The sequence below is a fragment of the Solanum verrucosum genome, unplaced genomic scaffold (assembly GCF_900185275.1).
Source record: "Solanum verrucosum unplaced genomic scaffold, falcon-dt-bn FXZP01000222.1, whole genome shotgun sequence".
In the NCBI taxonomy this organism is placed as follows: domain Eukaryota; kingdom Viridiplantae; phylum Streptophyta; class Magnoliopsida; order Solanales; family Solanaceae; genus Solanum; species Solanum verrucosum.
The window spans coordinates 846,933-863,733 of NW_026020027.1; the positions used below are offsets into that span (position 1 = coordinate 846,933).

The 16,801-nt window shown below is 31.1% G+C and overlaps 1 protein-coding gene and 1 non-coding gene across 3 annotated transcripts; both read right to left on the minus strand.

Moving 5' to 3' along the window:
* Window positions 1–190: 190 nt before the first annotated feature.
* On the minus strand, window positions 191–5,211 carry LOC125821225 (heterogeneous nuclear ribonucleoprotein 1-like). 2 transcript variants are annotated; one of them, XM_049500644.1, is made up of 5 exons: window positions 5,038–5,211; window positions 4,819–4,940; window positions 4,043–4,269; window positions 2,254–3,430; window positions 191–859 (listed from the first exon to the last, which is right to left on the minus strand). In XM_049500644.1, exons 3-5 carry the CDS (start codon window positions 4,265–4,267, stop codon window positions 846–848), a joined length of 1,416 nt encoding a protein of 471 aa, XP_049356601.1. In that variant the 5' UTR covers window positions 4,268–4,269; window positions 4,819–4,940; window positions 5,038–5,211; the 3' UTR covers window positions 191–845. The 2 variants fall into 2 exon arrangements, with proteins under 2 accessions (XP_049356601.1, XP_049356602.1); XM_049500645.1 differs by lacking the exon at window positions 4,819–4,940 and having other exon boundaries at window positions 5,038–5,082.
* Window positions 5,212–15,291: 10,080 nt separating this feature from the next.
* On the minus strand, window positions 15,292–15,382 carry LOC125821355 (small nucleolar RNA Z122). The gene has a single exon (XR_007442588.1). It is a non-coding gene; the product is annotated as a small nucleolar RNA Z122 (small nucleolar RNA).
* Window positions 15,383–16,801: the final 1,419 nt, after the last annotated feature.

Consider the following 16,801-nt stretch of genomic DNA (forward strand, 5'->3'; position numbering starts at 1 on the left):
TCTCGCTCTCTACTATCCTCCTACCACAATTTTTTGTCTTCCGCACCCTCCTATCCCAGCAAAATAGCAAAAAATACATAAACCTAAAAAAATAAAGAACCATACAAGTCAAAACAAACTTCAAACATGGACTATTTGAATGAAGCACTTATGGATAAGCAATGCAAGCAAAGAGAAGGGGAAAGTCTACTTCATGTGCAATATAGTCCCATACACAAACATAAAGCTTCAAATATATTGTTTACAAAATCTGCAGTATCAAATGAATTCAGAATATTCAGTACTTATTTGATGGGATCCTAAGTTGGTATTCCCAATTGTTTCACACTAGTAAATCAAACATGACCTCACATACAATCTGAAAGAAAAGCAAATCCCAGAAAGAGAGGGGAAACTATAAGGAACAAACACCAGCAACTTTGCCGGGCACTACAGTGAACAAAACGTCAAAAAAAAAGAATATAAAAAATGACAACTCTAACGCTCAACATAGTACCAGAGGTACTGGTCTTATCGCGGGGGTGCACAAACACATCAACTACAATAGACGGTATCATGTATACCTTGCAATCTGATATACATCTCGATTGAGTGCTGAAAAAAGAGCCTATATTGATTTTACTATATTGATACTTCAAACTGTCACAAAACACCTTTAAAACTGGACAAGCGCCTCACTAGCTCTAGAGATCAGCTTTCTTATATCCGAAATATATTTATAAATATATATGTATATATATATCTATATATATTGTGAGGGGTACTATATAAACATCGACTTCCACTTCTTTCTCTTATAAGTCTGTTCTCCTAAGTATCTTCAGATATCCAAATAACGAAATCTTCTATGCTGCAATTCCTGGAAACAGTCAAAAAGAAAAGATGAGCTGTCTCAATTTCTGAATAACAAATAGCATTCTTTCAAGAATTAACTTGTGCTGGAGAAAGATAATATACATACATTGCTTTATTTTATGCATCCAACCGCAAGTTTAACCAAAATGATGGCAAACCGGTATTATATATCTCTAATTGAAGACAATCTTTTTATTTGTATATACGAGATAAAACAAGTTTTGTCGACAATCTCCATATACGAGTAAGGCTGCTTTTGCTGTCAGCTGAAAATAGTGACCCCATATCATGCAGGTAGGGGCAAAGCCAGAATTTGAAGGTTATGGGTTCGGGATTCTAGTCTTTTCAAGTTATTGGGTTCTAAATTAATAATTTGTAGTACATATTAATGAATTTCTCAAGATAAATACAAGGTTTGGACCAAAACTATTGGATTCGGCCGAACCCACAACTCTATTCTAGCTCCACTTCGGCATGCAGGATCCCGTACTGCCCTCTTAGCACTAGTGTTTGTTAATTGTTGGCTAGTCTGGGTAATCCGTGACCACAAATGAGTGTCATGGCCAGGGATGGCAATGGTATCTGGAAAAGGGAGGAAAAAACGTATTTTTTCTCCCCCTACCATACCTTTTTACATAAACATTATTTATGAGTGTGCACATGTGTGTGCATGAGTGTGTGTACCCGTGTCTCAGTGTGTGTGCATGTGTGCGCCTGCACGTACAGTTGAGGGTGGATTACAAGGTGTAGACAGCCTTTTCCCATCCACAAATATGGTCAGGGTAAAAAATAATATTCGCTCACATCTCGTGTATGTGCACACACATGTATTTACAGTGGATGAATAGTGAAGATGACCTTTTCCACACTAGACAGGTCCCTAGGCAATTTTCCCAGTTTTTTCACCACCCATCACCATAGTGACAAGGCATAAGCATCGCCTCTCGATCCAATCCATCTTTGTTTTGTCATTAATTAAGATTGGCCAGAAGTTTTGGTGTATTTTTTGGGCATAGATTGCCTCATCTGAAGAAGAATAAAATGCAAGGTTGCCAAAATCCTAAATAGACAAAAAGTCTGTCCGCCAAGGCAAGGACAAATGGGAAGAAATCACCTAGCATTTTCTGTCTTCCACTCAGACACTTTGACAATAAAGTTTTACATTTCATATATACTGAGCTCAAATTTTGAACCTAAAAGAGAGTACTATCGAAAAGAATATCCATAGACCTTTTGTTCACTACTGTGTCTATATCCTAATGTTTTTCAAGCTAGGATCTTGCCAAAGGAAAAGGCTGATTCATATTCCAAAATACGGATTCATGGTTAAATTAAGAAATGATGCAAAAAGATTTATCAAATAAATACCAAGGGAGGCAATTGGAAGTATAACGTTACCTCTATTCGGTTGTCTATTTGAAATACTATAATTTCCGATATAATCCTCAGAATCTTTAGCAGAAACATCAGCTGGATTTCCAAGACCATATTCAAATGAACCAGAACCATCTGCATCAGAAGACACGCCTTGCCAAGTTCGATCACCATACATTGAAGCACCACGGAATTGATCTCCGTAAGACCCCTCGTAAGCACCAGTTGATGCAGTAAACGATGAAGTTGTAGCAGCATTGTTTCTTCCAAGTCCTCCAGATCCCAGCCCATAATTATTTTCCCCACTCCTGAAATTTCCACCACCATATCCAGAAGAATTACCACCCGGAACGGAACTAAGAGAGCCCCAATTAGCATTGTTATTCCCAAAGACGCCATAATTTCCGCTTCCAGAGCCTACAAATGAACCTGGACCACCAGAACTTGCTGAAGCATTGAGGCCAATATTTCCCCATAAATTCCTGGTTGGGGAGCTTAGAAAAGAATCCGCTCTATTGTTGCTTGTGCTGTATCCAATAGGAGTAGTGTATCTGCTTGAATTTGCACCGAAATATGGGTTTAGTAACCGTCCATAACCAAGATTATTGCTAAAGTTGGAAACTCCTGCAAAGGTGGGGCTCAACGCCGGGTCCAAATTGACACCCATTCCATAAGCAGGAGAAGCAAACTGAGAGAAACCGGCACGAGCACCGGCAACTGGACTAAACCTGCCATCCATCCTGACCCCATATCCTCCAACCGACGCTAGATTATAACCCTGAGCAGCATAGTTGTTGAGGAAGTTGTTGGCTCTATTGAGTCCATAGTTGTATCCCATGAAAGGGCTACGGCTAGGCGCTGGAGATAGCTCCTTTGGTACAGCACGCTTTACTTCAACCAGTTTACCATTTAGTTCATGAAAAGACTTAAACAATGTCCTATCAACTGCTTCCTCCGAATCATAAGTTATAAATCCAAACCCTCTTGGCCTCTGAGTATTATGGTCATACATTACTACGACATCTGTAATTGTACCAAACTGATCAAAGTATGTCTTAAAATCACTCTCCGTGACAGTAGATGCTAAGCCTCCTACAAATATCTTTTTTGTGCGTCCACCACCTGGAGATCCTTGAATGCTGCTATTGTTTCTATTTATTATTTGTTGATCATCCCTAGGAACAGCCTTCTTTGCCTCAACCTGAAAATCGAAGCAACTTAAAATGTAGAGATAAAAAAGGCGGTTTGGTGCATAAAGCATCCTGCATAAGCATGGTTGGGGGAAGGGCCACACCCCTTGGGGTGGGGTGTGATGTAGACAGTCTAGCCTAATGCAAGCATTAGTGGCTGCTTCCACGACTTGAACCCGTGACCTAGAGGTCACACGGAGACAACTTTACCGTTGTTCCAAAGCTTCAGAAATGGAGATGATTATCCGTTTGATAGAGTCTTTATAGTGTATATAAACTTTATGTAAACAAGAGGTCTCTATCAATTAGCTGCTGCAAAAGTGCAACAAATCATTTAGCATAAACCTTCCATTACAGCTTTCCGCGCCAGTTCACATTTAAGTAACCTATGATTATTAAACTTGTAGAACAACTATTATGGATTGATCTCAAACTTGGGATCGGCTTTATGAATCTTGTATGTCCATTTCACTATAATATCTAAAGATAAAATAAATAACAACTATGCTTCAACTACAAACAAGTTGGCTCAGCTATAACAATCCTCATTGACCATGTTTCTGCATTGAAATTCATCTAAAATAAATTAGAAAGAATTAAAAATGAAATATAAGAACAACTACCGTTCGTCCATCAATCATATGCTTCTCCTTAACTACTCTTTCAGCAACAACAGGATCAACAAATACAACAAAACCAAAACCACGAGCACGGCCAGTATTACGATCCCTCATGATCACAGCTTCCACCACTTCTCCATATGAACTGAAATATTCTTTAAGACGATCCTCATCCGTGTCCCAAGAAATCCCACCTATGAATAGCTTACCAAGATCTGACTCCATCATTTCTGCAATCATAAGATCAATATCAACAAAATAAAGTTCCTCCCTCATAACAAAATCACATCTTGCACAAGCAAATGCAAAAAGTTCATACCACAAATAGACAATCACTAAGAATTTGAGCAAAATTCTTCCACTCAACATAAGAAAAAACAGTTTTTTTGCTGCAATCATAAGTTCAATATCCACAAAACTAACTTTCACCCACATAACGAAATCACATCTAACACCATATAATACAAGAAAATCAATACTACTACTAGACAAATTCAATCACTATGAATCTGTATTAGCAAAAATGCCTGCATCTTAATCAAATTTAACATAGGTAGATAATTACCAACTTGATATAACAAAAACTTGGGAATTTAAAACATCCCATAGGTGGAAATCTTACTAACTCAGTTGGTTGGCTACCTGAACTTTCATCTTTTCGATAACAATTTGATTCCCACTTTGTAATCCCCTCCCCCATACCCCAGTTTTTTTTCCTTTTTTATAAAAAGATCCAAAAATGTGGATAAACAAAAGGATTAACAAAACAAGAAACAGACCTTATCTAGCAAATCAGGCAGACTCCAGGTGGGAATACTGATCAAACAGCAAGGGGAAAGTGTTGGATTCAATCCAAGAACATGGATCCTTGTACCATCAATCAAAAAACAATCCAATGTATCTGAAAACATCAAAATTCCAACAGATCAGAAGCTCAACAACAAAAAATCAAAAGAAAATAAAAAAAATAGAGACAAATCAAAAATATTTTTTCATACCATTTGTAAAGATTGAACATTTTTTTCAAGAAAAAACCCAAATTGGGGAAATGGTAGAAATTATAACCAGAGATCTAAAGAGGTGTATATAGCTATATAGTTATTATTATTAATAGTTTAGGAATAAGATGAAAACAGAGGATGTGAGTGCTCATCCTCTACCTCTCTTCCCAAATGTCCCTCTCTTCTTTTTATTCACTTTTTTTTAATATATATGATATATAAATAAATATTGAAGGGAATTGAAATTTTTTAATCTATTATCGAGGTGTTTGGCTAAGTTTATAAGCTGGTAAAATTAGATGTATTTTTTAAAAAAGTTTATTCGTGTTCGATATATGTCAAAAGTATTTTATATGTAATGATGGATTTACTCTTTCGTGAATTAAAACGTGACGAATAAAAATAAATCAAAGGAGTAGTACATATATCATGTGTGTTCACAAGAAAATTAACCAAGTTTTGTTTATATTGTGTATTCACTTATTATTGTATATTAAGTTGAAATTGTTGTAGAAATTCATAACTTCAAATCTTAAATTTTATCGTAAGTTAAAATTAATCTCAATTTATGATTTTACCGTTGATAAGCATCTTCCATCTAACAAATACTGTTAAAATTTTGAGAAAAAATAAAGACTTTCGAAAATTTGTCGTCTAAAACAATCCAAAGAAATTTATCTAGTTATAAATCACTTCAATAAATGATAAAATGAGAAGTTTATAATCAAATTGATATTAATTATTCTAGTGATATCCCCTTAAAATATTTTTCAATAACATACTTAATTTAGTTTTACAAATAAAGTCTGAAAAAAAGTAAGATGTATAACTTTATCCCAATTTTACGAGATAGACAATTTTCTTTTATAAGACTTAAAAATATAATTTTTTAACACTTAATTTTTATCAACTATTTTAAAGTGAAAAAAATGAAATAAATAAATAAGACAAGTAGATGGAGGTAGCGGTCCGTGAATGAGATTACGTGCGTATATGTCTGTTTTTATGTACATTTGGTTGTGGCAAATCGTGGAAATACTAGGTGGGGGCGCCTACCTATATTATTATTTATTACATAACATATGGCCAACTTGTCTATATATATATAAAATATAGAATGATATATTTAAAGTATAAAGACAAATAATTTTCACCGGTGTGAGATGAGGTGGTTGAAATTTCTCCACTAAGATATTGTGTTCAATCCTCGTCAAGTGGGATTAGAAGCTAGAAGCATATTTAGAGGGTTGATTACAGTTTTACATGTATATTCTTCAACATATATGTATATACATAGGTTAAGTAAAAAAAATTACTTGATTCACATGAATCTATAACCAACCTGCTAAATTCACCCCTAGCCAGAGGTGAACTCAGGATTTGAAGACGATGGGTGCACCATCAAAAACTAATGCACCTTAGCTAAAGCATGTCTCCTAATACCGATTTTTGTGATAATTTTATTAAAATATAAATATGAATAAAATAATTCGCTTATGCAAAGATTGATTTGGGGAGTGATGACTTTAAACTTTACTTCACACCATGAACACAACTTTGCAAAGCGTTTAAACCAGTGCACCCATTCAACTTTAGTGCCTTGAAGACGCCTAATAAAATATATGTTATATCTCAAGGTATATATACATATATATACGTAACATTTTTTGAAGTTAACGGGTGTGCACCCTCAAATGAGAATGTGGGTCTGCCTCTGCCCCTAGCACCTAATTCTGTTATGATGAGGTTGAGGTTGAACACGAGATTAATTAGTGGAGAGATTTCAACACCCTCACCATCAAAACTGTTTGTCTTTGTACTTTATATATGTTATCATTCTACATTACTATATAGACAAATTGGTCATATCTTATGTAATAATACAAGTTTGGCTATCTATATATACACATGTAACTGGTCGTAGGCGAATTTAAAGAATTGGAATCTTCTCACGAAGTTTCAATTAGTCAAGTTCAAAGCTTTGTATAAATGTGATCGATCTCGGACGATAAATGATTAGAATCTCTTTACGGGGTTTCAAATAATCCAATTCAACCCTCATTAGAATTGAACTAGGGGTCAAGGACGGATTTAAAAGATTGATTATTGGTTTATAGTTTTTACTTATATCATGTTTATATAAATTAATTTTTTTAAATATATTTAATTGTAAACTCAATTATTATTATACTACTAATTTAAGGTATAAGTAGCATCAATTTTAAATTCTTTGTGCTCATATGAGTCATATCTTTAGGAAAATAGCGAACCTTTCCTAACTAATAAACAAAAAAAAAGACAAACAAAGTTTTATTTGTATATTTGCTTAAGCAAAAGATAATCAAAGTTTATGTAAAAAAAATCGCAATATTTCTGGACCACATTTAATAAAGTGGGAGAATAATTTATTTAACAAAGTGGGAGAATATATTTGTAAGGCGTTCATTTTTCACATTTGTGTTTTTGCTAATTAATATTTCTCATTTTATTTTTTATTCAGTGTTCAATATTTATATTGAGCCCAAATTAAATTTAAATTCATATAGAAAAAAAAAATCAGATAGTTATCGACTTATCGTAATCGAATTTTCATACTTTATTCTTCATCCATGCATGTTTATTGCTTATTCAAGTAAAAAATAAATAATAATGTCAACCTACAAGTCAATGCCTATTTTTATGTAGAAGACTTTGGAGTAATTTGCAGGCCTTTCATGATTATTTTTTTTAAAAAAATAAGTATAATATCATAATTTACAACAGCATCATCTATGTTGATAATTGTGGTATAATTTCGATATTTAATTTTTTTAAATTATTATATCATTATCATATTAATTTAAATTTGATATAATTTGATATTTTGAAGTTTGATTTCAATATTTTGTAGTATGCTAGGTACCATACCAATTAATTATACCAAATACCGTTTTTAGTGTCTAGTAACTCCTTTTTCATATTGAACTTTAAATCAAAGCACTCATGTGCCATTTATTTTTAGTAAAACATAATACACTAATTTGAATAATTTTATGATATTGTCTCTAGATATGAAGAGAGAATGATTCTTGAGATTGTTTATCTTTTTTCTATTTGAATATGGATAATTTATATATATTTGAACATAATTATACACAATTCAAATAAAAAATAGTCCTTGATATTCATAGAGTCTTTTATAGGTTAATATCTAACTTTCAAGTCAGTATCAAAAATTGTGTTGGATGGATAAGATTCATCCACCATTAATCAGACGTTTGAAGTTTGAATTATGAGTATAGAAAAAAATCCTTATAAAGAGTGATTTCCTGTTAAATAAATTTTACTTGGCATAAATTCGAATTAATTAAAGCTCCAATACAAATACCAAACATCTGAAAAACGGAAAAAATAACTCCTAATTCTCTTTTGCTTTTATTTTTCATTTGGTGCCTTACTTTCTCAATGTCATGTGGACCCATTATGAATCATTAAACTATAAAAAGAAAGCCTTGGACTAGTCTATGCTTCTAAGGGTTGTGAGGTCTAGTACCAAATTCATATATAGGAGTAAATTGCTAAAGAAATAGGTACACACCTAGAAACAAATTAATGTCAAATTTGAAAAATATGATAAAAGAAGAGTTACATTTTTCTTAGTGAAAATTCTCGTTCTGTTTCTGTAGGTTCACGTGTTAAGGCTTTACTAAAAATGTTCTTTTTTTCAAAATAGAGATTTATGATTCTTTTTCAATCAAGGTACGGATTCATTATGAGTACGCAAACTACATATATAGAAGACAATTATATATTCTTTAAATTAGCGTTTTTAAGAATGAACATGTAACTCAAAGGTGGATCTAAGGGATCGATTCTTACCTAGACATGTGAATACTTGTATATAAATTCGCTTAATATTAACTTACAATCATTTTAAAAATTCATAAACTTTAAATCTCGAAGCCTCGTCTGTCTTTCTGTACTATTTCAACCCTACTTGTAGACAAGAAGGCCAAAGCATGGCTAAACATGAAATTTGCACCAAGTGGGAATTCGACAAACATTAGGCAAACACACCCAGCTTTGTCTCCCATGCATGTTTTGCCAAAACCAAAAACTACAGAGGCAACTGGCAAATAAATTAAATATTTATCTCGAAAATTTATATTATATATATAGTAAACACTCATTATATATACAGGCTAGTAGTTAATTTTTATAAATATATGACAAATTTCGAACATCTTAGTGCAATTCATACAGTCATCACTGAATTACATGTCTATAGATTAAAGCATAGGTGTTTTGGACCAATTGAGCAAAAACATATCATAATTATTTAGTAATATCTTGAAGTGATTCGCCACTAACACATACCTGTAGTTTAAAGCATGGTTTGGGGGGGGGGGGGGGGGGGGGACTATTTTGTATCAATTAAGTAAAAAATGAATCATACATATATAGCAATATTTTGAAAACGGGCAAAAAACTTAAGTATACATATTAAGTACCATAATTACGACTATATAGCAACAATTTTTCTTCACCCAAATAGCATTAGTTTTTTTTTTCAAAGTTATGTTTTAATAATAATAAAAATATATTAAAAAAAACACGTCCAATTAGTGCTCCAGCCGTTCCCCTTTTTTTCTCAAACTTTTCACCTTCCACGATTTGCTCAGATTGGTTATATATATATATTCTCTCCTAACAATAAAAGGTTTCTTAACAAAAATAAAAATTTATTACTACTCATTTTGGACGCACTTCAATCATGGATACCAACAATTATTCAATCCTAATTCACCATAAAGGGATAAATCAATATTTGATTGTTGTTTTTAAGTGATTTTTCTATGTGAAAAATCATGATCGTTATGTTGTAGTACACTATGTTGGATATGTTTTTTTTTTTGTTACAATCTAACAAACGACGTTAAAAATGGTGTAATTTTGAATCTTTTAATTAATGGTCTTTTTGTTGTTGTTCAGCAATTTCGATGTTTATTTTTTTGGGGGGAAAGTTTTTCTTTGATTTGTTTTCTAGGGTTTGTAGGTTAAGAATAGAAAGCAGTTTTAGTGCTTATGGTTAGTAAATTGGTTAAATGATCATTTTTAAATATTGAACATGTTGGTCGTACAATGTGGTGTATTTCTGGTTTTTAAGATGTCATTCAGAATGTTAATGACGATGTGCATATTGATTATATTTTGATAGATAATTTGGGTTGTTAAGTTATTGGGTGAAAATAATAATTTTTAATTGGTGTCATTCAGTTGGTTGTTTTTTGTACATAATGATGGCGTCATATTAATTCTACTCCCTCCGTCCCTATTTACTTGTCCATATTTCCTTTTTTAGTTGTCCCTATTTAGTTGTCCATTTTGACAAATCAAGAAAGGACAACAAATTTTTTCCTATTATACCCTTATTTACACTTCTTGAAAATTGTAAAAGTGTATGTTGTTTCCCTCCAATTTATTTCACTTGAATTCAAATAAGTGGTTGTAATTTTGAAGTGAAAAGTTGTCATAAGGGTAAAATTGTAACTTCACTGTGCTAATCATTGTTGTCTTAATCTGTGTGTCATTTCTAAAGTGGACAACTAAAAAGGGACGGAGGGAGTATTTGTTAGAATATTTTAGATTGGTAAGTTATTTAGTGTAATTGATCGTTTTTATTTACTAAACATAATGGTCTGCCAGTTTGCTTAGATTCTGATTTTTGGTGTTTTTCATATTGGCGTTTTTGGTACATAATGATGGTGTTCATATTTATTCTGCTTGATAGATCATTTGGATAACTCACAAAATAACTTAGTGTAATTTATGAATTTTGTGGTACATATATTGAATAATTATTGGAGAGAACTCTTTAAATCAGGCTATATTGTTTTAATACATTGAATTGACCAGGCTGATTAATGAGATTGACTTTGAATATGTTTTGATCTAAGATAGGTAGATATGTTGATTACGATATTGAAAGAGTAACATATGATGCAAACACAAAATATAGAGGCTTAATTACTACTAATGCTTCCCAATTAGGTGTGGACACAACCATATTTCATTTAGAACTAAAATATGTCATGATTGGACCATCTCCACCAATGAAGATTCATAACGATATGGGTTATTACAAGGAAATAACTAGGCAGACCACCAAGAAATGACCATAAGAAGGGATTCAACGAAGGAAAATACAAGAGGAGTAAAGTCACTTGTAGTAAATGTGGTACATTAGGGCATAACAAAAAGACTTGCCCCAAATTTGCTTATCATAATTAACATTGTTGTATTTCAATTATTATTGTTGATGTTTTCTTCCAACAATTCTGAATTTTTCTAAGACTGATAAATGCACTTTTCTCTAATTTGGTTACTCTTGATTAGTTTATTTGTATTATTGATGATTTAATTGATATATCTTTGATATTCTCATGTTTGACATACATGCTTGGTATTGTCGTGTTTGTCATACATTGTTGCGTTCTAGGTGACTTAGATAAATGCAACATGTTCAAAAAATTTGTGTTGTAACTAATGAGTGAATGCTAGTGTAACATGCAAAAAAAAATGTAGCACAATTGGTGTGCTTATTGTGAAATAACACAAATATTGATAAAAATTGAATTGAAAACATTTCTTAGAGTAACTATTTTTTTTTTGTTTGGAACCAAAATTAATACACATCATTAACATAATTTTTTTGATATAATTTTGGAGTAGTACTGAAAAATGGATGTAAATAATGGCTATCACTACCGATTTGGTGTACTTGTGATGAAATAGGCACAAATATTGATAATAAATGAGGGGTATATACTAGATGATATTATGGTATAATATACCAGTCTGAAACATTGAATACACTTAAAGCTAGTTCAAGTGAAAAGTTTGATTTATATTAGACATCATTAACGTAAGAAATTATGTATAATAATGATAAAAATGTTTAAAATAATGGTTGCACTATAAATACCCAACACATACACGATTGGTATATATAGTTGTGTAAACAAAAATAATAGTAAACATTGGTGTATATAGTGACTGATATTCTGGTAATTTATACCTACATGAAACATTGATTATGAAACCACTACTTAAGGTAAATGATTCTGTTTTGAATGAAATGTTGGTATTATATGCCCACATCATACATTGAATCTTTTAACTACTACTTACGTTAAAACATGTAAAAATTTTGGTATACAGTGTCTGACATGATGGTATTATATACCAATCTCACACATAGTTATATTATATACCAAAAACACACATTTTTGTTGAAATGTTCTATTATAAATCAAACTCACAATAAATTCTCACAAGAAATTAACCAACATAATGAACCAAATAAAGGTAGTTAAACTCCAAAATTAACATAATATCCAACAATGATTTTCTGGTAATATATACCAACATTGAACATTGAATATGAAGAATATGGAGAGTTTAGACGTTTGACAGTTGAAGGAAATTTCCTAGAAACTATAACTCACCTATGGCTACATCAACTTTATTGGTAACATAAAAAGTTATATAAAAAAAGGAAGAAAATAAATATGATCCCAATAATAATAAATGAAACCTATAGATATGGGACTATAATAGAAGAGATAATATTGGAAAAATTTAATACCCTAATTATACTCCATATTAAATGCACGTTAATCAAAAAGCATGAGAGAGAAAAATCTGAAAAAATAAATAACTTAAAAACGAAAATTAATTAATTTATTATGTATGTAATTTAAAAATTATATTTGTAATTAAATAGAAGTACATTGATATTTTGTTAATTAAAATCTTAAGTAGTATACTTTTGTAATTTTCACTTTGAAAACATATATCTTGAACACATCCTAATGCGTTTATTCTACAATCTCGTATTCAAACTCGGAAAAGGGCAATGATTCATTCTTTAAGTCCACAGTGACCATGTGCTATTTCAACCCTACTTATAAACATGCAGGCCAAAACTTGTGTAAAATATGAAATTTGTACAAAAACATTAGACAGACATGATCACCTGCTTTGTCTCCTCATGCTTGCCAAAAACTAAAACTAGCTAGAAGCAGCTGGCAAAAATAATCTTTACTAGGCAGCTATAATTCATATTGTCTGGCACTTAATTTTTTTTGTGTGTGTTTATTACCTTTTACTTTGGTTATCATAGTATTTGCAATATTTTCTTTTCATAATTTTTTTTTTTTTTTATATAAGTTATTTCGATCGAGGGTCCATCGAAAACTTCTTTCCTTCAAACCTTTCTTCTGGAAGGAAGAATTTGAAAAACTTCTCTACATTCACAAGGTGCATAGCAGTAAGACTAGTGGTAGAACCAAAAATTTGACTAAGGAGTTTAGAAAAAGTAAACACATAAAGAAGTTAAAGAGATTCAATATTGATCTACTAGATATTCATAAAAAATAATTCATTGTGATTATATAGTGTAATTTTTCGTCAAACTTGCTCCCACCTAGTTCAGTGCGCCCTAGGGTGAGACCATGTTACCCTCCTCAGACCTACTTATGAAATTATATTGAATATATTATTGTCGTGTGTGAAAACAATGATGGAGTTTTTGTTGAAATGGAGATAATAATTAAGTAGATTGTACATCAAATCCTTCACAACATTGAAGCAAAAGGGGATACAAAGTTCATGTACATCGACTACTAAAAAAAAAACGACCTAGTATTCTGCCTTTAAGAATTCCCTTTATTCACTTTTTGTATCGGAGAGAGAAATTTCATCAAAAAGATTTGAAAATGGTATATTAGATTGATGTTCGAAGTGTAATTAGGACCAATTTAATAAAGTTTCATATTTCAATTGAATGTGGTTTATTAGATCAATGTCAAAAGTTTACTCGCACCTAATTTCAACTTTAAAGCAACAGTTTTACATGATATGTGATAAATTAATTATTTATTCTCATTGATAAATTTTTGTGAGTCCTTTTGGTAAAATAGGTGCTCGTAATAACCATTCTTCTTGATTCATAACTCCTTTTTTCCCCCTTAAAGATAATAATTTCGAAATAAATTTAAAATTAACTTTATTTCATATTTAATGACTATTAATCTTCTTATTACAAGTTAAAAGGACATATAAAAGTTATTATATCTCATTTATTTAGACCAATTTTAAATTGTTTTTGACTTCAATTTTACTTAACCACAATTTTAAGCACAAGTATGATATATCTTGCAAAAAACATGCTTTGTTTAGGGATTGAAATTGAACCCCAAACCTCAAACAACAAAATCCACCCGCAAACAAACACATCAACAAATAATTTTGTCAAATAGGGTCATATTGTTTAATATTTCTCTTTCTACATAGTATTAATTAATATATACACTTCGTAAAATTTACTTAAGATCACTTTAAAGTAACAATATATATATATATATATATATATATATATATATATATAAAAGAGAACATCAGTCCCGCTTACGTGGCGCCACCACAAATTAGAATTTTCTTTTAATTTATTTATTTCTAAAACTAGCCTTCCCCTTTCATAAAAAGTTGGCACATTTATGAAAAATTGTGACTTTTATGAAAAATTGTGATTTTTACGAAAAATTGCAACTTTAATGAAGAGTTGCGACTTTTATGAAAAATTGTAACTTTTATGAAAAATTGTGATTTTTACGAAAAGTTGTGATTTTTATAAAAAATTGCAACTTTAATGATGTGTTGCGACTTTTATAAAAAATTGTGACTTTTATAAAAAATGGTAACCTTTCTGAAGGATTATAACTTTTTCAAATAGTTATAACTTTTCCTATAAAGACTCAATAAACATTTCTTCATATTATCCTTTGTTGTTTATAAATAGAAGAATTTCCTTTCATTTTAAAACAACGATAATTCTGAGTGATTTACTGACACCATTATTTATGTTACAGATCAGCAAGGACCACTACGGGAGGTCAAACCAAGGATTCCTGATATGTTATTAAAGATAAATGATAAGATGTAATAATTTTCATTTGTAAAATAATATAGTGTTTTAATTTTAATGATCGATATATTTTAAATATTATTTTATAAATTCCGTAATATTAAATTCCCGCACAAAACGCGAATAATTTTACTAATATACACATATCTCAATTACTTCATCAAATACTTGTTATTTTCAACAAGCCTCCAAACTACTATTAACATAATAAATAGTTTCAAAAAGTCTTGCAAATATATAAAACACCAAACGATAAAACTTTAATCTAACTGGTTTTAGAAGTAATTGGGATCAGACTGACGTGCAAAATTTATTCAGCAAAGCACAGATAAACTGTCCCTCTGATATATCGATATAGTCTCATCATTTCCCAACTACTTTCTTCAATTAAAAGTCTCTGACGACTAGACACGATACAAATTTAAATTAATCAAATCAATAAATCTCATGTATCAAATAAATGTAATACCAACGGGGCATGACCAATGCAACACAGACCATGCTAAAAAGCATGACACAAATTTAAATTAATCAAATCAATAAAATTGTAAATATCAAATAAATGTAATACGAGGGGAGACGTAACCAAATAAATGAAATTAAAAAAACTCATGATAAGAAGTGCTATTAGACCTACGCAACATGGATCATGATAAAGAGGAAACATGATACAAATCTAAATTAATCAAATCAATATGATGGATGGAGATACTCCTAAGTACGCAATACAAATTTAAATTAATCAAATAACAAACAAACAAATAAACATGGATTTCACCTTATGATAGAGAGAAATAAAATTCTCCAATTAACAGAACTTTCTAGAGAGAAAATAACTAGTGAGGTTGAGTGAATTTGCAATAGTTGCAGCTTTATTTATCATAAAATTTTGAAACCCTAACCCTAGATTTAATATTTGTGGGGGATTGGGCCGACGGATGTAAAACAGGCCTTTTTATTTGGTTTGGGCTTTTGTATACTAGGCCCAATAAGAGTTGATGTATCTTTGTTTAGTATATATGCAAAGTTATCGAGTTTGCATCATTACCAAGTAATAATAACCAAAGCTTGAAGTTCACTTCACTAAATTCTAATTGTGTCTTATTTTGAGTTTCGGAGTAACGATAAAATTAAAGTTAGGGGCAGATCTAGGAGGGGGTGATGGTGTTTACCTAAATACCCTCAACAAAAAATTACATGGTATATATAAATTATTTTTAGTGTATATATATAGATTTTGAATCTCTTAAACAAATGACTAGAGGTTGACTCAGTGGTTTAGGCGATTTGAAATTCACCTAGATCTTTCAAGTTTAAATTTTAGGCACTACATTTTTCATTTTTCAAACTCCCTTAATTAGTGAAGATCCTGGATCCGTCAATGGCTAACCATTTTTTTTCTTCTTTTTGTTGAAAGAAGCATATTGCTTAGAGAAAAGATGAATATTACTTATGTGTAACTTGTAATGTTTGATATGATGGGTATTACTACAACAAGAACAACTAAATATCATGAGCAAGTCGAGGTTGATTATGTGAATCTTCATTCTTCATGTTACTTCGTTAAAACTTGTAATTAGTAATAGATGTAATATGTTGCTTGGTGAGCACATCCTTATGTATTCTATATTGTGAGTATTCATTGTAAATCAACTTGTTTTGTATTGACTATCAATCTACCGCGATCCACCTTCTTTATTCAAGTTTGAGACCAACATGATAAGTGAGCTCACACAAGTGAAGTTTGGGACATGATGGAGCTATAGATATGAGATGCAATTCAACAACTTTTCA